The sequence below is a fragment of the Plectropomus leopardus genome, chromosome 19 (genome assembly GCF_008729295.1).
Source record: "Plectropomus leopardus isolate mb chromosome 19, YSFRI_Pleo_2.0, whole genome shotgun sequence".
Lineage (NCBI taxonomy): Eukaryota > Metazoa > Chordata > Actinopteri > Perciformes > Serranidae > Plectropomus > Plectropomus leopardus.
Window position 1 is genome coordinate 26,674,027 of NC_056481.1, and position 20,467 is coordinate 26,694,493.

The following is a 20,467-nucleotide window of genomic DNA, read 5'->3' on the forward strand; positions in this document are numbered from 1 at the left end:
CGAATCTCGCTGTGGAGAACACCTCAATAAGGTGAAGACGGTAAAGATGGAGCTCCTGAGAGTGCTTGTCAGCGAGTGTTTGTCTGCAGCCGCAGAGGAGATCTTCAAGATTGTGGAGAGAACCATTATAGACTATGAAAAGGAACTGTCCTGTTCAAAGTGGGTGGTGGACAGCCACCGCAGACTGCTGGATGCTGCCAAGTCACACAGTGAAGGTCCGTTTATCAGAACTTTGCTTTCTCTAAAGAAAATAATAACAGATGACAATGTCTTTGGGTTGAAGTTGTCCATGATAGAGGTCATTGTCATTTTTAGCAATAGCAGTATTTTCCACTGGCCGATGATTCACTTGTGGTGGGCAGAAAGCTGGTGTCAGCAGACAGTTGTGTATTTACAAGCTAACCTTGGACTAGAGAAGTCTATTTCTCCAGTAAATGCTTTTTCTTTCTATTCTGTCACACTTTCAAACAATCCTCAAATTTTAATGATTGTACAAGAAGAAAGAATGAACACAAGAAAGGTTTTTGGATGTTGCTGAATGTGTTTGGGCTATGCAAATTAATCAATTATTAAGGGAACACTGTGATGTAAATGTTTGTGGGGCTCATTTGAATTAACCCCTTGAAATCTGAACAAATTGGCTTAATCTCTTTCAAAAAATGTAAGGCAATAAACAACTTAACAGGAAATAACCCATAATAACAAGGAATTAGTCAAAAGTTATAAGAAAATTAGCTAAAAATTATCCAACCAAAAAAAAAAAAAAGAAAATGGTAATGAAAAATAAATAAAAACAAATTAATTATTTTTTTAAAAAAGGAAATGGCTTGAAAAATAAGCTTTTTTTTTAAAATAATTATTTTCTAATATTTTTTTCTCTCTTTCTCTTTGTCTTTTTTTTTTTAATTTTTGCTAATTTTCGGTTAATTTTCTTACATATACATACATTTTTCCCTAGCATTAAAAATCAAACTTCTTACAATTTTAAAAGAAACCATACCTAGTTGCTCAGTGTTTAAAGGTCTAAAGGGATATTGCCCCCTCTACAGTTGTCATAAATGAGGAAATTAGCTATAGGGAACAAAACTGTTTTGTACCAGGCTGTAAACATGTTTATGTCTGCTATAAAGTTGGTTAAATTAAAATACGGGGTATATGGGGATTGACTGACTTTTGGAGCCACCCTCAAGTGGACCTTTGAGGAACTGGAGTTTTTGGCACTTCTACATTGTCTTCATTTTTCAGTCCTGGAGGTTGCCACTTGGTTGGATATTAACTTCAACTTTCAGGCAAATTATCTCAAAGACAATACATTTTGGGGGTTTGTAAGTTGTCAGAATTGGGCAAAAATTGTAGAAATATGAAAAAATTGTGTTCTGATTTATCAGTTTAGACAAAGGGGTATTCCACTGATTTAGTATTGCGGTTCCTAGAAGTTTTGGAATTTATGAGAGTAAGATCGAAATGAAAAACAATGATCAAAAGCAACAGAGACACTCTGCCTGTGAAGTAACTGTTATTTTCTCCTTTGCCTCAGACTCTCTCCACACATCTGCCACAGATGTGAAGCTGCAGTCTGGTCAGCAGCAGCCCGCTGCCAGTGTGAACGTCAGTGTGTGCTGGGATGAACCAGAAACCACCACGTCAGAGCCAAAAGAGCACTATCCCAACATCAACGCCACTCATCATCCTGCGAGTGACAACGATCCCAGTGATCAGGAGATTGTCATTGATCTTGAAGATGATGATGTGAAGTCGGAGTGTGACCTGCCTTTAAAAATCCTTGAAGTGAAGAAACCGTTCAAATGTCCTGTTTGCTTCAGTGGTTTTTCTTCCAAAAAGACAATGGTACGACACATCAAAAAGCACCCAGAAGACAGTTTGTCACGTTACCAGTGCCAGTTTTGCGACCGCTACTTCTGCCACAAGTCTGAATTCATCATTCACACCAGAACACACAAAGGCATCAAACCATACAAGTGCCAGGACTGTGAGACAAGCTTTGAGCAGAGGAACAGTCTGCTTGTTCACAGACAGAAACACTATGGGGAAAAACCATATTGGTGTTTCAATGAAAAGGTGGAGGCAGAAACTCACCTCAGACCAGTGACGCTTCCAATTAAAATTGAAGAAGAGCTGGACTGCAGACAGGATGAATCTGGCATTAAGACATTCCCACTAACTATCACTCCTTTTGATAAAAGCGAGTTTGATCAGGAGTCTCTGCAGCCCCTGTGTCTTTACCAAATCCAGACTGTTGCTGATATAGATAAAGACTCCTCAGCAGTTATGGTTGAACACATTAAAACAGAGCCTGTTGGAGCTGACTGTGGAGTATCAGGGAGAACCACAGATGATCAGTTGCTCCTCCCAGACCAACAGGGTGATGGTAAGACAGAGCCCAGACATCCCAACATAGAAGACATCCTGCCAAGAAGACCCTTAGGAAAATCTACTGAGCTCATCATTCAGTTTGAAGCAGGAACAGCGCAGAAACCCTACAAGTGTCCTTGTTGCACCAAATGTTTCTCTTTGACTAAGACCTTAATAAGACATGTAAGGATCCACACAGAGGACAAAGCATACCAGTGCCAATATTGTGGGAGGAACTTCTGTCAGAAGTCAGACCTGGTCAATCACACCAGGATACACACAGGAGAGAGACCGTATCAGTGCCAAGAATGTCACAAATCATTCGCACAAAAAGGCAACCTGGTGGTTCACATGAGAAAACATACAGGAGACAAACCATAACAGTGCCAAGAGTGCAGCTTTAGTCTGAGGTCATCTTTCCACTGTTGCATGCAGAGCCACAGAAAGTTCAAGAAGTTATCAGCTTTATCCCACAGACTGTAAAGACGGACAATGTCCCCCCACTTACCCCCACCACGCCAAAACACCCCGGGCACGGCTGCTGCCATCTTGCACTGGTGACATCATTCAGAGCCGGAGGCTGATCTATAGCGATCTATGCGGTGGGGGAGTTCCAGCCAAAACACCCATTCAACCAATCACGAGCAGCCCCATTCAATGCACAGATTGCTGATGCAGCTGTCAGTCATGGCGGAAAATCGCCTTTTTGTAGAATCGAATAACTCATTAAAAACATAAAAAGAAACACTTAAAAAAACATCAGGGTGATGAGGACTACCTTAAGTGACAGAAATTATCTTTGCAAAATGTATTTGGCGTGTACTGTGAGTTTTTAGTTTGGCTTATGTCCATACTCTAACGTGGAGGGGCGGGCTTTATGACCTATACTGCAGACAGTTACGCTTTGGGGGAATTGTCATGTTGTCCATCTATATATGCAGTCTATGCTTAATCCTAAAGTCGGGTATTAAACGCAATACTCCCACTTACTGAGTGAAATGTGTCTGTACACCACTGTGATTACCAACAGTAAAATCCAATAAATAAATAAGTAGCAGCTGCCAGGGGGGACTGACATGAATGCCATCATACACCGCAAAACAAGAGTTTGGATGAAATCATGGCAGATAATTTGGCTGCCAAAAGAAAAACCCCAGTGTAGCAACACTTTGTGTTCGGCCTTGAGAAAATCCTTTCTGTATGAGCATGTGTCTGTGTGGGGAAAGTGTAGAGAATGGATTTATTGATTTTTTAGTGTGTGTATGTGTGTATTTTAATTTTACAATTCCCATCTGAATCTATATTGTATTGAAAGATTTGTATTTATAAGATAAATTATCTGGCTCTGTTTTGTAATAATTTTGTTTTGTGAGAATTATGTGTTTTTACAAATAATATTAAATTACAGTGTAAAACCAAGATTCTGTTTTCGAGCATTTGTTCTGTGTACTGTAATGAGAGAGCTACTTTAAAAAACAAGCTGGTAATACAGAATTCTGCAATGAGCGACAAAAGAAGAAATTACCCCAAATTATCAAGAAATTTGTAAATTTACAAAAATTATCTGAAAATTTGTAAAAAAAAACAAAACAAAACAAAACAAAAAAAAAAAAACATAAGGAAATTACCTTAAAAGTGCAAATTCAATAATAATCATTTTGTAGCATAATTCTAAATATGTAATTATGCTAATTGATAAATATAGTTTTCCCTACCTTTTTTCTTTTCCCTTTGCTTTTTTAAAAAATAATTGTCTAAATCTACCATTTTAGTGAAATATGTAGGACAGCTTCTTTCTTTCTTCTTTCTTAGTTTGCCTTTTTCCCCACATTTTTGAAAGAATTTTGCTCATCTTGGCTCAGGGTTAAAAGGTTTAAATACTTGTGGGAGGAGTAGCCCAAGAAAAGTGATGTCGCTTCATGTTTCAAAGGTTTACATTAAAGACAATGATGCTTGTGGTTTATGTGGTTTCATATTGTAATAAAAGAATCTGACTTTTTTTCATCCAACAAAGGCACAATTAATGCTCTTGTCACAATGAGTTTAGCAGTCAGAAGAATTTATACCAATGCCATTTTTAAACTATGAAATAAGCATGACATGTCTGCTTAAAATGACATCCTTCATAGCTATCTGTGTAAAACTATGGCTACCTCAACAACATAACAAACAGCCAACAGCGGTAATACTCGACTGACGGCCCGTAGCGCAAATTCAAATTTGGCACTTGATAGGGTGCTGGGTGCTAACCCAACCATTTTCTAATTCACAGTAAAAATACAGTGATTCACACTGGGAATTGTTTTTGTACTTTTAGTATACATTAGTTACCAGAGTGCATAAAACAACAACAAAATAGACCTTGTTTATCAGAAAAGGCCAGTGGAGGGTTTTAAGACCCTACTGTCCTAAAGTCCCAGAAAAGGTCTTAAAATACTGGTAATGTCCTTAAATCATTGAAATGTTCTTAATGTTCCCCAGAAATGACCTAAAATCCTAGAAACGCCTTAAAATCCTAAATGACCTAAAATCTGAGAAACATTTTAAGATCCTAGAAATGTTCTAAAATCAGAGAAACATCCCAAAACCCTGGAAATGTACTGAAATCCTTGAAATGTCCTTAAATCCTAGAAATGTTCTTAAAATGTTTGGGGCTGCTGGGACTAGCCCCTAGACTCCAGTCATTTTGCAAAGTGGCCCCAGAGCAAAGCAAGTTGAATATCCCTCACCTACCGCAACACATTAAATTCAGGAAACATAGGGTATTAAAATGTGCTTTGACACAAACAGGAGAGTAGAATGTTTCAACAGAATGAACTGAAATAGTGCGCTTCACAAGCTTTGATGTCACAATAGCGTCTGCCAGTGGTTACAGTGAGCCAACATGCATAACACCAGAGCCTTGAAACCAAAGCCGCTGAGCTTTTCCTGCTGTGACATGTCACATGGAATTGGTTAAATGCACTTACATTTATATCGCACCTCTCCAGTCTACAGACCGCTCAAAACACTTATTCACTACATGCCACAACTCCACACGTTCACAATCCACATAAATTGGTTGTAAAGACACTAGCTCTGACTATTCGCCACTTTTGAATGGGAGGGCATTAGGCATTTATTTTATATTTCCTCTGTTGATGCATATGGGTGTTCCCAAATTTAAATTGTGAATATAAAATACGCCTAATGGAAACACACAATTTCAAATTTTCTCAAAAGGGTTTTTACGCTCGCATGAGGCGGTATTTCAGGTGATTAGAAAACACCATATTTGGTAAAGCTGCAATGGAAACACTTTTTTTGGCTTTCATAGGTCACATGGCACAATGCAGCAGGTGCTACAAGAGGTGTTATTGCACTGCATCAGGGGCCAATCACAGAGGCGTCGCTAGACAATGCAAGAAAAGCGTCACCAGCAAAACCATTGTTTCCCTCTGGCACAGTATACCTGTCGGGCGCTCCTCTCTTGCTCATTGGGCATGCCTGTAAGTTAAAATATTTTCTACTTTTCTGCTCAAGGCATGGAGTTGCACCATGCGTCATTGTCAATTTTGGCTACGTGCACACAAGCACTCCCAACTGTTCTTCCTGATATGTCTCCAAGGCGTTTTTAGAGTGGTGGCGCGAATCATGTATGCATGATTCGCTCAACTCTTTAAAAGTTGAGTGAATCATGCATGAGTTTTGAATCCACAATTCCTCTGTGTAATCCTGGACTATCAATGCCAAGAAACCCCTAAAACATGGCCGCTCCCACATATAAGGGGCTTGCCATTCCATTATGGCTCCATAACACGCCCATGTAGCCTTGTATTGGAAATAATGACGGCTAGTACTGTGGCTGTAATTGAAATAAAACTCCTAATGTTTTCAACATCCATCGCCATACTTCTTGGGATGTTATTACCAGAGGAGAAGTCACAGAACATCACTCAATGGAATCTCGACATTGTGTTTTCGACATCGACATTTCAAAAATATCAATAAAGTTTTGTGCAAATCTGTAAAGGAAACCTGCCTCATGAAGTCTTTTTAGCCAAAGACAATCTCAGATGTCTAATGAAGTGTGTGCCTCTGCATTCATCCATTTCATGACCACAGATAACAAACCATGTTGAAACAGTGGGCTTGTCTGTGGAGTCCTCCCTGAGGAGTTTTTTTAAGGCTTAGCAGTTTGGATCCCAACCCATAATCCTCCTGTAGACACACCTGCAGAGCAGAGTATAAAGAGTCTGGACTGAACCGAGTCAAACATCAAGCGTCAACAGCAACCAGCAGAGTTGCTCTGAAGATGACTCCCTCCGTCAGCCTGCTCCTCCTGCTCCTGCTCGGCCTCTCTCAGGCCTTCCCTCTCATGGAGGAAGGAAGTGGAGCTGATGTGGACAAAGAAGACAGCGCCGACATCGGCACCATGATTCTGACCATCAACAACGCCACCAATGAGATCCTGCTGGAGGGAGACCTTTTGGTTCCCAGACGCAGAAACGCCATGATGTGCTGGTCCCAGAACTGTCTGTGGAGGAAAGCCTCCAACGGCCTCGTGATGATCCCCTTCACCGTGAGCAGCGAGTTCAGCAGCTGGGAGAGGCAGCTGATCGATTACGCTATGCAGACCTACCACAGCTACACCTGCCTCCGCTTCGTCCCCCGCCAGGACGAGTACGACTACATCAGCATCGAGAACCATGCCGGCTGTTTCTCGGCTCTGGGCAGAGCGGGAGGCAGACAGGTGCTATCTCTCAACAGGCAGGGCTGCCTCTACCACGGCATCATCCAGCACGAGATCAACCACGCTTTGGGCTTCCAGCACGAGCAGACCAGGAGCGACCGCGACAGCTACGTCAGGATCAACTGGGAGAACATCGGGCCGCAGATGGCCTACAACTTCTACAAGCAGAGCACCAACAACCTCAACACTCCCTACGACTACTCCTCCATCATGCACTATGGAAGAACGGCCTTCTCCATCCAGTATGGCAAGGACTCCATCACCCCTATCCCCGACCCCAACGTCCACATCGGCCAGAGGCAGGGCATGTCCTACTGGGACATCATGAGGATCAACATGCTGTATGAATGCTAACAACAAAACTTCTGATCCTCTCTGATCCAAAATTATCATTCAGTAAAACAACAAAAACATTTTTTTAGTTTTCTGTACTTCATCAACAACTACTAGAACCTGCAAATATCAGCAGCTAAAGATTTCTTTCCCTCACGTCTAAAATTTCATGCAAACTGAATAAAAGTAAAGACAATAAGCAGAATTTGTCTGTCTTCATTCTTCTCTTTGATTCTGCCATCTGTCCCTCTTAATTTCCCTCCACACCTTTGATGCTTTGTTCTCAATGTCAGTCATTCTTTGCATGTCCATTTTTTTAACCCCTGCACAATTAGGCCAGATTTCCATCAAAATTATGGGAAGAACATAAGAAATGACCCAAAAATTTGCAAGAAATCAGGAAAAGGAAAAAAAGGAAATTACCTAAAAAATATTGCTATTAATATTATTATGAAGAAAAAAGAAAGTAAAACAAAAAACATATGACCTGGAAAATGTGTTTAAAAATTACAATAATTCTGTAATAAAATTTCAAATATGCTGTTGTGATTATTATAATTATAGTCAGCTGTTTTCTTTTTTTGACATCAGCTGGCTGGTAGTTTTTTAGAACTTACTTGCCAGTTAGTATTTCACTAGCTGTTATTTTGTTGAAAAAGCATTTTATTTAATTGAAGCTGACTATTGTGTGCTACAATGTACTTGGAAAACTAGCTTTACAACCCACTGAAATGTAAATAACCCTGTTAACACTCATATGAACATAACATAAAATATAGGCTATAACACTATAGTTGTAGGTTCATATATATATATATATACTGTATATATACACACACACAGGATGTAATATTTCTTTGTCTTACAGAACAGTGTATATATTTTAATACTGCTCCTAATTGAGACTATGGAGGGACAAATTAGACTATGGCTGCCCACCATAGACTTGGTTATTAATAGGAAACACACACTGTTTGTCACAGTCACCTGTCTACACACACGGTCATATGAAAAGATATGACACTGGGCCCCACCGCCACGAGAGTCCTGGAACCAAACCATCAGCACCCAACCAACAAACAGAAACCTTTAAATGACTCTACCTCAGTATTGGACTTTTTACTCCACTACATTTATTTTACACTTATACTTGCTTGTGATTGTGATACTTGTGTGTATATACACACACACATACACATACGCACACACACACACACGGTCACACACAAACACACACACAAATATTATATATGTACACACACACTGATTTTTCTCAACGCAAAAACAAAGTATCTACACACTGACAAATTACCACCAACATGCAAACAGAATCATTTCATTTTCTATCATTACCTAAGGAGCCCACGTTATGATCAAATGATCACAGAAATAATTTTTGCATAGTTATGATACCCCCTCCCTGAGCTACCACCTTACCGTGGTGGAGGGGTTTGCATGTCCTGGAGGGGTTTGGCCTTTACCCATGGGGCCCGGCCGGGCACAGCCTGAAGAGGCTACGTGGGACCTCCTTCCTGTGGGCTCACCACCCATAGGAGGGGCCAAAGGGGTCGGGTGCTGTGTGAGTTGGGCGGCAGCCGAAGACGGGGACCTTGGCGGTCCAATCCTCGGCTACAGAAGCTAGCTCTAGGGACGTGGAATGTCACCTCTCTGGTGGGGAAGGAGCTCTCGATTTACCTGTCAATCTTTGTTCCTAACCTCACCTTTGGTCACCAGCTTTGAGTAGTGACCGAAAGAATAAGATCGTGGGTACAAGTGTCCAAAATGAGCTTCCTCCGTAGGGTGGCTGGGCTCTCCCTTAGAGATAGGGTGAGAAGCTCAGTCATCCGGGGAGGAGCTTGGATTAGAGCTGCTGCTCCTCCGCGTTGAGAAGAACCGGATGAGTTGGCTCTAATTAGGATACCTCCCGGTTGCTGGTAAAAGTGGTGAAGTGTTCAGGGCATGTCCCACTGGTAGGAGACCCCGCGAAAGACCCAGGACACGCTGGAGAGACCATGTCTCTCCGTTGGCCTGGGAACGCCTCGGGATCCCCTGAGAAGAGCTGGATGAAGTGGCTGGGGAGAGGGAAGTCTGGGCTTACCTGCTTAGGCTGCTGCCCCTGTGACCCGACCCCGGATAAGCGCAAGAAAATGGATGGATGGATGGATGGATAGTTATGATACTCTAGAAGGAGCCAGTCTTCATAATGACTACTTTTTACTTTTGCAAAATGAAGTGCATGTTGCTAATAGAACCTTTTTTTTTAAATTTTTACTAAATTACATTTTTAATCCAGGACTTTTACTTGTAGTTGAGTATTTTTAGACTGCGGTATTTAAACTTTCAATAAAAATAAAAATAAAAATCTAAGCGCTTCTTCCAACACAGGTGATATAATAACATCATAACCAAACTTTTGGTTCCTGTCAGCTGACATGTGATCTGACAGAGTGCTGCTCACCTACTTCTTCAGCTGCGAGTCGGGCTGGTCCATTGGTGGGGGATGTGAGAGGAGACAGGGTTGCTGAGGATGAAGCTGCATCTGGACTTTGGCCTGAAACCAGGCAGGGACGGAGACAATTGATTTAAAAAGAGGTTAAAAGAGGAGCAAAATGTCAACACAATTTTCTGTTAAGAAATTAATTAATTTTAGTGGAGCAAATCTAGCATATTGCACTCTGGACTAAGGTTCATTTCCATCATTCGCAGTGGCTCACCTTTCCTTGTAAAGAACAAGGAGACACACTGTCACCCTCTTTTTTCTCTCTCCTGCTACTTTTGGTTTTTGGTAGACAAAGTTTTCTTTTAGAAGCTCACATGTTTAGCTCCGCCAACACTCCCAACTTCACTTTGCTAGCAGGTCCTGTTATTGCCAGGTGTGTGCACCAATCTATTTCCTGAGAAGACAGAGGGCAGAGGCGATACACCGGCTTTCTGGATAATGTTTACTTTTTTCACCCCAAAAACAAAGAAAGGAAAAAAAAACATATGTTAATCATTTTCTCCAGAAAAATAATTCTTAATGTTCTTATATTTGTAAGGACCCCTGTCAGTCATGGTCCCTTCTAATCGTCCTAACTTTTCTCCCCCATACAGCCACCCCGCCAGTGTGAATCACTTTATAATAATAATAATAATAATAGCGACCAGGATAATAATAATAATAATAATAATAATAATAATAATAAATAAAAGTGAATTACAGAAGGGTTGAGGGGCACCAGATTTGGCATTTCAGCTTGAGGAAATAGGTCTGATTTTTTTTTTTAAATAAATGGGAAAAATGCAATAAGCCACATAAGATGTGGGGAAATTATTGGCTATCATCAAAAAAGAGCAAAATGTTCAGAAAACTTTTATTTGTAATTCTTATAGTTAAATATGTAAAATTATGTTAGACCTGCATAAAAAAATCTATATAATTCATTTTTTTAGCACTTCATTCATTTAATTGTTTTTTTCTTTCTTTCTTTTGCTTGTTTTGAGGCAATTCTCTTGTAACTTTTTACTAATTTTACTATAAGTTTTTGTAGCAGGATCAGCTATCTTGCTCCTGGGGAAATGGGAGTGCAGGGACAGAGTTTGAGGAAGACAGTGAGGGAAACGTCAGATGAAGCAGTTAAATCCAGTCAGTTGATTTGGATTAGAAGAAACAATGGTAGTTAGGGACCAGCAGGCGGACCCACTGAACGGACAACTCCTTGAGATCAAGTGGAGAGATCCACCAATCAGTCTCTCAGGAGAAAACCCAGGAAGTGTGAGGGCATTTAGGAGTGGGAGTGGCCTGTTTGTGTAAGACCATGCTGCCACCCAAGTGCTAATTCTGCCAATTCATCCTTATTTCCCTTTTTCACCACTGGAGCTCGCATAAATGGAGCCTGGGTCTGTTGAGGGTGGCATTGCTGATTGGGCTGTGATAGCCAGCCTAGCTAGCTTAGCTAGCTCTGAGTTTAGCCTCTTGGGCATAGCCATGTGTTAGCTTAGCTTAGCTTTGCATCTGTGGTAGCCATGTAGTAACGTAACCTTGCATCTGTGATAGCCATGTGGTACTGTCACTACCTGAAGCTTGCACAAAATCAAATTGTAAAGTAAGTGTGATGATGTGCTAGGGAAGGTAGCATCGGCACGGTCAATACCGGGAGCTCGCTTAAACGGAGCCTGGGTCTATTGGAAGGTGGCATTGCTGTTTGGGCTGTGATAGCCATGTTATAACTAGCCTAGCTAGTGTGGCTAGCTAAGCTTAGCATTAGCCTTGTATCTGTGATAGCCATGTTGTAGCTAAGCTTAGCCTTGTATCTGTGATAGCTTTGTAGTAGTGTAGCTTAGCCTTGTATCTGTGATAGCCATGTGGTACTGCCATGTGGTATTGCCACTACCTGGAGCTCGCATAAACGAGTCTGGGTCTGTCGAAGGCGGCAGGGCTGTTTGGGCTGCGTAGGAGCAGTGAGAGCTGGGAGTGGCTTTTAAATGCCAGAGTTCACTGCCTAGCCTCCTGGAGGTGTTGTGGGACCAACTAGGTGAAACACTGATGAAAGGGGGTTCCCACCTGACCCCAAAGACGTGTTAGTCTTCACTGCTCCCTGACTTTTCTATTACTGCTCTCTGGCCTTTACATTTAAGCCATAATTGCTGATTAGTGACTCTAGGTTTTTCATTGAGTGCTTATCCTTTTCTGGAGCGCAAGTTTCTTGTGTTTTAGTTGAACTTGCTAATTTGGACCATGTTTATGGTAAGTTGCTCGTTGCCTTCTTCCCATGTGTTTACATTTGTTGAAAGAAATCAAACCAATTTGCACAGATTTCAAAGGGTCAAGCATTATTCTGCATTATTCAACTCATACTTTATTTTTCATAGTTTCTTCTGCTTTTGTCCATTCACTGACTTCATTCATGGAAAGAAAACCCAGACTGTCATGATATTCAGTGTTTCTGCAATGTGTGCTGTTGGCCAGAAGATGGCAGACTATATCTCACAACTGTTCACACCATAGGCTATGGTTCTCTCTCTCTCTCTCTCTCTCTCTCTCTCTCTCTCACACACACACACACACACACACACACACACACACACACACACCCTTCCCCTTCATTACAGATGAAGTCAATACCAAAAACAAACACAGTGAGAAAAACATTTTATCTAAAAAAATAAAAATAAAAATACAGATTTTACTTATCACTGAGGCGGGTAAGGAACTAACTTGCAATGAGGTTTTTCAGCAAAGAGTGCAACATAAAACAGCATGAATGAACATTAGTGAGAGTGACACAGCTCCAGCAGCACTGCATCACATTCTCGACTGTCTTGCATCACCCAAACATGCCAAATGAAATTTCTGGTTTTGATTTCAGCTTTTTAATAACATTATGAATAAAATATGAATACTTTTATTTAGATTCTCTGGTGCAATAACATTTTTTCTGACAGCTGAATAAACTTCAGGCTGGTATATGGGCTAAGCATTTTTTTTTTTAATTACTTTAAACCCTTTAGAACCTGGTTCAGTTTTGTTGATGCCTTTCACAAGCCTTGAAACCTCTGGGACCTGAGAAAACTGACTTGATTTCTTTTAACATGGGGGAAAGGCAATAAGCAAATTATGTATATATATATATATATATATATATATATATATGTCTGCCTGTCTAATAATTTAATAATGATTTGATTTATTGATTGATTATTTAAAGAAAAAAAACATGTATGGAGTCTGTGTCGTGTATATATATATTATTTATTATTATTATTATTATATATAATATATTATATATATTATATTATTATTTTCAGGTAATAAGATGACAAAAAAGTAAAAGTAGCTGCAAGGAAATTATTAAAATTAGTTTTATTTATTTGTCTGTTTTATGGCACTTTCTTAAGTTAATTGTCTCCTTTTTAACTTTTCTTTTTTTCTTTGTTCCCCTATTTCTGTCTCTCTCTCTCTCTCTCTCTCTCTCTCTCTCTCTCTCTCTCTCTTTTTTGCTTGGTAATTTGGAGGCCATAGTTTGTTAAATTGCTAATGGCCCTCTTTCCAAAAGAAATCAAACCTTGGGTTTGATGCTTGGGTTTCAAAGGGTAAACCATATCAAAGAGGTATAATAAAGACAGCCACATGCTGAGTTGGAATCCCAGGAAACACAAATATCCTCCCAACTCACACTGACAGAGAGTTCTTCCTATTTGAGCCTTCTTTCCTCATAGCAGTTTGAGATTGTGTCTGGATAAAAGCTTTCTAAATAAAACATGTAGTGATTATTATTACCACAGATCCTAGAGGAGAGGCAGAGAGGATGCAGAGAGAAACAGCACCGGCTAAAAACAGAAGTCCAGCTGAAACATCGCGCTGAAAGGAGGGCTGAGAGCACCCAGGGCACCACATGGAGCTCCACAGCAAAAACACCACGGACAATAAGTGAAAGCATACTGCTGACTCATCTGCGTTCAACATGTGAAATGACTCAATATCAAGAAAAATAACACAGTCTGATTGTTTTGACCTTGGATTTACATTTTATCAGATGTTATGATTTTCCTCACGGTTAGATTGAACTAAAACCTCATTGTAAAGTTGACCTCACAGCAACACTCCTGAAATGCCTGTGCTCTTTGGCAACACTATGCGTGGAATGCAAACATATAAGCTTATACATAATTCACAGGTGTAAAATCCCATCTGAAATCCATGCATTCTTTTCTGCATTATTAATATAAACTGACTCTGGTGAGGTTAACAGTGTGTCTGTACAACGGTCAAATATAGTAACTACATACTGTATATTCAGTGTAGCTAAAGGAGATCTTATTCTGATTTTAGATATTGCCAAAATAATTACAATTTAATTTTGGGGACATAAGATTCCAACTGATCCTTAGTGCTTCATAAAATATCGATTTATTTCTATGGGGTTTTTTTTCTCCTCCATCGACTTGCAATGATGGATCAAAAATGTCCGTTTGAATGGGTTTCAATGGTGCATTCTTTGCACTTAACAGTGAATGTAACAATTTAGTTTGCAAAGTGTGTTTTAGACTTATTGTAGGAGTTGAGCAGGAAATTCCAAGATTAAACAAAATACACAATCTTACCAAAATGTATGCCTTATGCATGAACACAGCCAAAATGATCAAAAAATGAAGAATGAAAAGCACGTAAGAGTTAATTATCACTTCATTTATTTGTCATTTTATCTTGGTGAGTCAGTCTAAAAACATGGGTTGTGTGAATGATACAGAAACAAAGCAAAACTGAGGACAAACATGACACGGACTATTTATGTACTGTGTGATTGCACAGACAGATGACGCCCTGCTGTGGACAACAGAGGAATCACAAGTCCCAGCTCACACTGAGGCTGTCTGTCCATCCATCTGTCCATCATCACCTTTTCATTTCTCTGTCCCACAGCTGTTTTCCTGGAGGAAGAGGTGAGTGGGGATGCCTTCCTCCAGGGGAGTGAGAGCATCCTGACAGCCCAACACCTCCACTGTCCTCTGGAAAACAGCAAGTTTCAGATATTATTTAAATGCATGTACACACACACACACACACACACACACACACACACACACACAGACAGAGGTAACAGGCTCCCTCACCCGTGTGCCCGTCAGTAGCTCCTCTCTGGATGTGGTGAAGAGCAGCTCGTAGATTCTGTATTTCTGAAACAGGCTGCAGCCGACAGAACACACAGGGTCGGCTGCCATCTCCTTCATTATTCAGACACAATAAAGCCTACACCAGCACAGAGCTGTTATAGAGCTGTTACAGAGCTACATATCTGTCTAAAGTCATACAACTATACCATAACATACTGGCTGTAATTTAGCCCTCTGAGACCCTGAGCAAATCAGCCTGATTTCATTGAGAAATGTGGTAAGAAATGACCCAGAATGAGCAATAAACTAATAAAAAGAACAAGAAAAGAACCTGCAAATTTGTTAAAAAAAGAAAGCAAAATTTCAAAAAACAAACAGGGAAATGACCTGCAAAAAGTGCTTAAAAATCAAATCTTTTCAAATCTGTAAAAATCATACATACAGTTTTTCCTTAGTTTTTTCCTCTAGATGGTTTTCTCTCGCTTTTTAAAAAAAATAATTTTCTACATCTACTAATAAAAACATACTAATGTAGTCAATAATGACAATCATTTAAGGACATTTTAGGATTATAGGACATTTACAGGGTTTTAGAACATCTGTAGAATTTTTGAATGTTTCTTTAATTTTAGGACATTACTAAGATGTTGGGACATTGATAAATATTTAGAACATTTCTAGAAGCTTAGGACATTTGTTGGATTTTATACATTTGTAGGATTTTAGTACATTTTAAGGATTTTAGGACAATTGCAGGATTTTAGGATATTTCTAGGATTTGAGGATGTTTCTTGGATTTTTAGACATGTCTAGGATTTTAGAACAATTTTCGGAATCCAAGACATCTCTTTGATTTTAACACATTTACAGCATTTTACGATGTTTCTAGGATTTTTGGACAATTTTAGGATTTTAAGACATTTTGATTGTTGATATTTCTTTGATTTTCAGACATTTAGATTTCAGGATGTTTCTGGGATTTTAAAACATTTCTTGAATTTTAGAACATTTCCTGGATTTTAAGGACATTTCTAGGATTTTAGGATGTTTCTTCGATTTTTAGACATTTTTACGATTTTTGGACATTTTGATTGTAGGATGTTTCTTTGATTTTTGGACATTTCTAGGATGTCAGGATGTTTCTGGGATTTTAAAAATATTTATTATATGTATTTTAGGACATTCTGATTTTAGGACTTTTATTTATTTTATTTTTTTAATATTTGCATCATCATTTCCTTAAATTGTCCTGATTGTGAAATCTACTGAGAAGCTGTGGATGTGTTCTGTTTTCCCACCATGCTGTGTTACTAAACATGCTGTGACAGCTCGTCAGCATGTGACAGCAGTTTCTCCAGAAGGAAGCCAGTCAACATGTCCACCCCCCACACTGTCAGTAAGAGCGGGGCATAAAGATGTGTCTGTCAGCTCCTCACACTGTATCCCATGTTGTTGTTGAACGTAATGTATGTTACATGTGGAGCTCATGCACACAGTGATCTGAAGGACCTCTTTTTGAGACTAATGGGGCAAAATTGGGGTGCAGTGCAACACTGGGACCTATCTGTATGGAATGTGTTGTCAGCCATGTAGGTTAATAAAGGTTAGTGCTCACTACCATAACCCACACAGGGCCTGCATCGAGCAAATGGATGGACACAGTTTTATGCCAGCCCATAAGACCCACGCTGGGCCCACATGGACATGCTGGCAGGGACTTACAGTGGGAATGTAACCTTTCAGGTGTCTCTGAACCAGTCACACAGCCTGAAAATATCCCTATGTAGATTTAACCGGTGAATATGAGAGTGTGTAAAGGATTCCTCTGACCTGTTTGTAATGTAATATATGAGCGCTGTGGCGTCCTCTCTGTCCAGCAGTGGAGTGGTGTCTTTCTCTGCAGCAGAGCACTGGCTGGCAGCACTTAAGGCTTTAGTGAACTCCATCACGTTCTCCACTAAACCCATCTGTTTCTCTGGAATATGATGACAAAGCAAAATTTTGTGCTGTCATTCGGATATATTTGATAGGATACGTGTTCATGTCGCGACTGCACTTAAATAACTACCGTTTCTGTATTGTAGTGACATAAAGTAAATTCAATTTTTTTTTTTTATATCTACAAAATTATAAAAACGGAACAACTAAATAATCTGCTAAAGTCACATTATTCCTGCATTCATGAGCACGAAAGAAATCATATCTGCATGAAACTTAAAATGTTCTGTTTCTGTATCTGTACCTTAGAAATCCTAGAAACATTCTAAAATCCTAGAAATGTACTAAAATCTTAAAAATGTCCTAAAATCTGAGAAAATCTTATAAACATTCTAAAATCCTAGAAATGTTCAGAATACAAGAAATGTTCTAGAATACAAGAAACATCGTAAAATCCTAAATACATCCTAAAATTTAAAATTAAAAACTTCTAAAATCCAAGAAATGGCTTAAAAATCCTAAAGCCCTCCAAACGTTCTCCTGAAATCCTGAAATCCATGAAATGTCCTTAAATCCTAGAAATGTCCTAAAATAACGGATATGTCCTAAAATCCTACAAACATCCCAAAAAGCCTCGAAATGTCCTAAAATCTTTGAAATGTCTTGAAATCTGAGAAATGTATTGGCATCTTAGAAACCTTAAATTTTAGAAACTTAAAAAAATCCTTGAAAAGTCCTAAAATTCTAGAAATGTCCTAAATTCCTAAAAACATGTATGGGGCTGCTGTGACCGGCCCCTTGCAAACATGGCCCCTAAGCAATGCAAGTTGAGTACCACTGATGTAGGCCTACATGCTGTAAACACACAAATTGTTTAAAATGCCTGTAGAGTTTAATATTTTCATAATAATGTTGTTAACATCAGTACCCTGTGGGTATTCATGTCTTTACAGTAAAAAAAATCTATTGTCAGACTCGGACAGTGTTATCTTTTTATGTTAATGCAGAGTGGAGTTTTTTCTAAATCAGTCTTCACTTTAACTGCCCTCCCTATGCTACAGTAATGACGCAATGCAGACTTGATGTACACTGTAACACATTTACAAAAGTTTCAACAATAAATGTTGACTTATTTTTTCATACATACAGTAATGAATGGAAATCAATGGCTGTCAGGAATGGCTGATAAAGGACTGATAATGTCAGGAAGACAGCAGTATACTATGCACTGTGATATATTTTAATGTAAGGCATAAATACTGCATTTAATGTATCTAGTTGGTAGATAAAATGTCATTTATATGGCACTTTCCATAGCAGGGTTATAAAGTGCTTTAGGGTTACGAAAGATTACAATAATAAGCATCTGAGGGGAGATTAATGGGAGAAATGCACAGTTGTCAGAGAGAGCGGGTGGCAGTCACACCTCTGATGTTCTCCAGCAGCCTGTGCAGCACAGCCATGGTGAAGGAGATCTGCGTGGGGCTGAAGCCGGCCTCTTTGGCCCACCACAAAGCACAGACATAGTAATCCAGCAGGGCAGCTTCTTTCATAGAGATCTGGTACTTCCTGAAGCCCAGAATCTCCTTTACTTCACTACAGACAACAGAGAGAGCAGATCTGGATAAATACTATTTCAGTTCAGCATGAATTATGCATGCAGAAAAAGTGACTTAAATGCTGATGAAACATCTGGGCCATATGAGGAGACTGAGTTCATGTCCTCAGTGTGGCGTTTCTTTCTTTTAGGTGAACGTGTGGGCTGTTCTTATTTCATGTAAAAATAAAAAAAAATAAAGAATAAGTGATACAATAAATACAAAATACATCCACTTATAGTTGTATGCCCCTTATCAAAGCTAAAATACCAAACCTAAGTCCCTCCTATAGCTTGAAAGCGCTATAGGAGGGACTCCCCCCCCCCCCCCCCCCCCCCCCCCCCCCTTTTTGCACCACTCCCTCCCCTCTCAAAAATAACAATAAAATCAAAATGCAATGAACATTGTAATTAAATAGATGTAAAATGGGGATTAAACTACACAGAGCGTGTGAACTACACAGCACAACCTTTAGCATCATGTTAGCCAGTTAAGTTTAGCGCGTAAAAGCTAGCAGGGAGGTGAGTCTGCCCATAGAGTGGGTCTGTCGGTAAGGTGACTGACCTCTGGAGCTGGTCCAGACTCTTGCTCAGCAGCTCCTGGATGAGCTGCGGCGGCAGAGCTTCCCACTGGAGGATCACACTCTGCTCTTTCTTAGAGAGGAAAAGAAACACATGCTCTGGTTAGGTCGAAAAGTTTACACGCAGCTTGCTCAGTTATTATCTTTGCTGTCATTGCTCTCTTTTAACTTCCGTGGTTCTTACCTGTATCTCATTATCTTTGGCTTTTGGTTGCTCTCTTTTTTCACGACGTGTCGCTCCAGCGGACATGTTGACGCTCTTGTCGTTGCCATGCCAACAGCCCATCAAACTGCTGCTCCAGTTCCTGAAAGAACTGCTTACAGGAGGCCTTCCAGTGTCGAGTTACACTTTGTTTTCTTTCTTTTTTTCCCTAATCGAAAGCATTTCTTTTTCACTGGAGCCTGTTTGTTTGGATGTACCATGGGATGTACGTGTGTAGTACATGTTAAGCACGTGATTGATCGATCATCGTTCATTTCCTGTTTTACAACCTTCGGCCCATGTTTCCTATAGCCAGATGAATTCCATTCTGTGACTTTTATTGTTTTGTATATGAAAAATATATGTTTTTTTTTTTTTTGGCGTATAATAATAAATACAAAAAAAATAAGTAGATGATAATGAAAAGTCCAGCGGGAAAAAAATCTGTAACTGTAAATATCTGTAAATCTGTAACCAACCAAAATGAATATAAAATAAATACATATAATAAATATTTAGTATTAAAAACAACACAAATATATGGTATAAAAAAATCATCAGTTCAGTATAATAAAAATAGTACTGAAAGGCATGACAGTATAATCAAAATATTAAAATGCACAGTATACAAACATTTGTATAAAATTAAACTGGAGTTTACCAAGGTTTTAGTGAAGCAATTTGATCGCAAAAAAAAGTCTACCATTCGGTTGCAATGCCTGTTAAGGGGTTAAAGCATTTTTTTCAGGTTTTTCAGATTTTTTTCTAAAATGTACCCTTTTTTATTTAATTCTTGTTTTGTGATCGTTTTCAAGTAATTTTCTTGTACTTACTAATCTCATGCTAATTTTTGGGTCGTTCCTTCTTTTGTTGCTAATTGCATTCTTGATGTATTTGACAGAAATCAAACAATTTGCCCAGGTTCCGAAGGGTTAATAAAAATGGAAATGGACCAGAGTCGAGCCTTGAGGCACACCTAGTTGTTGTACTAATATCTGAGAATGCTTCCTGGTAAAACAACGCATTGTTTCCTATTATGAAGAAAAGAACTAAACCAAAGTAATGCATTACCAGACAAGCAGAGTAAAGTTTATATAGCAGAAGGAAGGGGTCAACCA

The 20,467-nt window shown here is 39.4% G+C and overlaps 3 protein-coding genes across 3 annotated transcripts; 2 read left to right on the forward strand and 1 right to left on the reverse strand.

Moving 5' to 3' along the window:
- Positions 1 to 13: 13 nt before the first annotated feature.
- Positions 14 to 3,241, forward strand: LOC121958940 (zinc finger protein 569-like). Its single transcript, XM_042508126.1, has 2 exons — positions 14 to 215; positions 1,538 to 3,241. The coding sequence occupies exons 1-2, from the start codon at positions 47 to 49 to the stop codon at positions 2,752 to 2,754; spliced, it is 1,386 nt and encodes a 461-aa protein (XP_042364060.1). The 5' UTR covers positions 14 to 46; the 3' UTR covers positions 2,755 to 3,241.
- Positions 3,242 to 6,667: 3,426 nt separating this feature from the next.
- LOC121958941 (high choriolytic enzyme 1-like) lies at positions 6,668 to 7,459 on the forward strand. Its single transcript, XM_042508127.1, has one exon. It carries the CDS (start codon positions 6,668 to 6,670, stop codon positions 7,457 to 7,459), a length of 792 nt encoding a protein of 263 aa, XP_042364061.1.
- Positions 7,460 to 14,641: 7,182 nt separating this feature from the next.
- On the reverse strand, positions 14,642 to 19,397 carry cabcoco1 (ciliary associated calcium binding coiled-coil 1). Its single transcript, XM_042507414.1, has 6 exons — positions 19,332 to 19,397; positions 19,132 to 19,220; positions 18,396 to 18,565; positions 16,862 to 17,006; positions 15,032 to 15,104; positions 14,642 to 14,926 (listed from the first exon to the last, which is right to left on the reverse strand). The coding sequence occupies exons 1-6, from the start codon at positions 19,395 to 19,397 to the stop codon at positions 14,822 to 14,824; spliced, it is 648 nt and encodes a 215-aa protein (XP_042363348.1). The 3' UTR covers positions 14,642 to 14,821.
- Between the last annotated feature and the right edge of the window lie 1,070 nt (positions 19,398 to 20,467).

Coding starts and splice junctions, on each gene's coding strand:
- LOC121958940 (XM_042508126.1), top strand. CDS start 47: ATGGAGCTCCTGAGAGTGCTTGTCAGCGAGTGTTTGTCTGCAGCCGCA. Junction 216..1,537: donor TGCCAAGTCACACAGTGAAG/GTCCGTTTATCA, acceptor CCTTTGCCTCAG/ACTCTCTCCACACATCTGCC.
- LOC121958941 (XM_042508127.1), top strand. CDS start 6,668: ATGACTCCCTCCGTCAGCCTGCTCCTCCTGCTCCTGCTCGGCCTCTCT.
- cabcoco1 (XM_042507414.1), bottom strand. CDS start 19,397: ATGTCCGCTGGAGCGACACGTCGTGAAAAAAGAGAGCAACCAAAAGCC. Junction 19,221..19,331: donor CCAAAGATAATGAGATACAG/GTAAGAACCACG, acceptor TTCCTCTCTAAG/AAAGAGCAGAGTGTGATCCT. Junction 17,007..18,395: donor GCTGCTGGAGAACATCAGAG/GTGTGACTGCCA, acceptor ATCATATTCCAG/AGAAACAGATGGGTTTAGTG.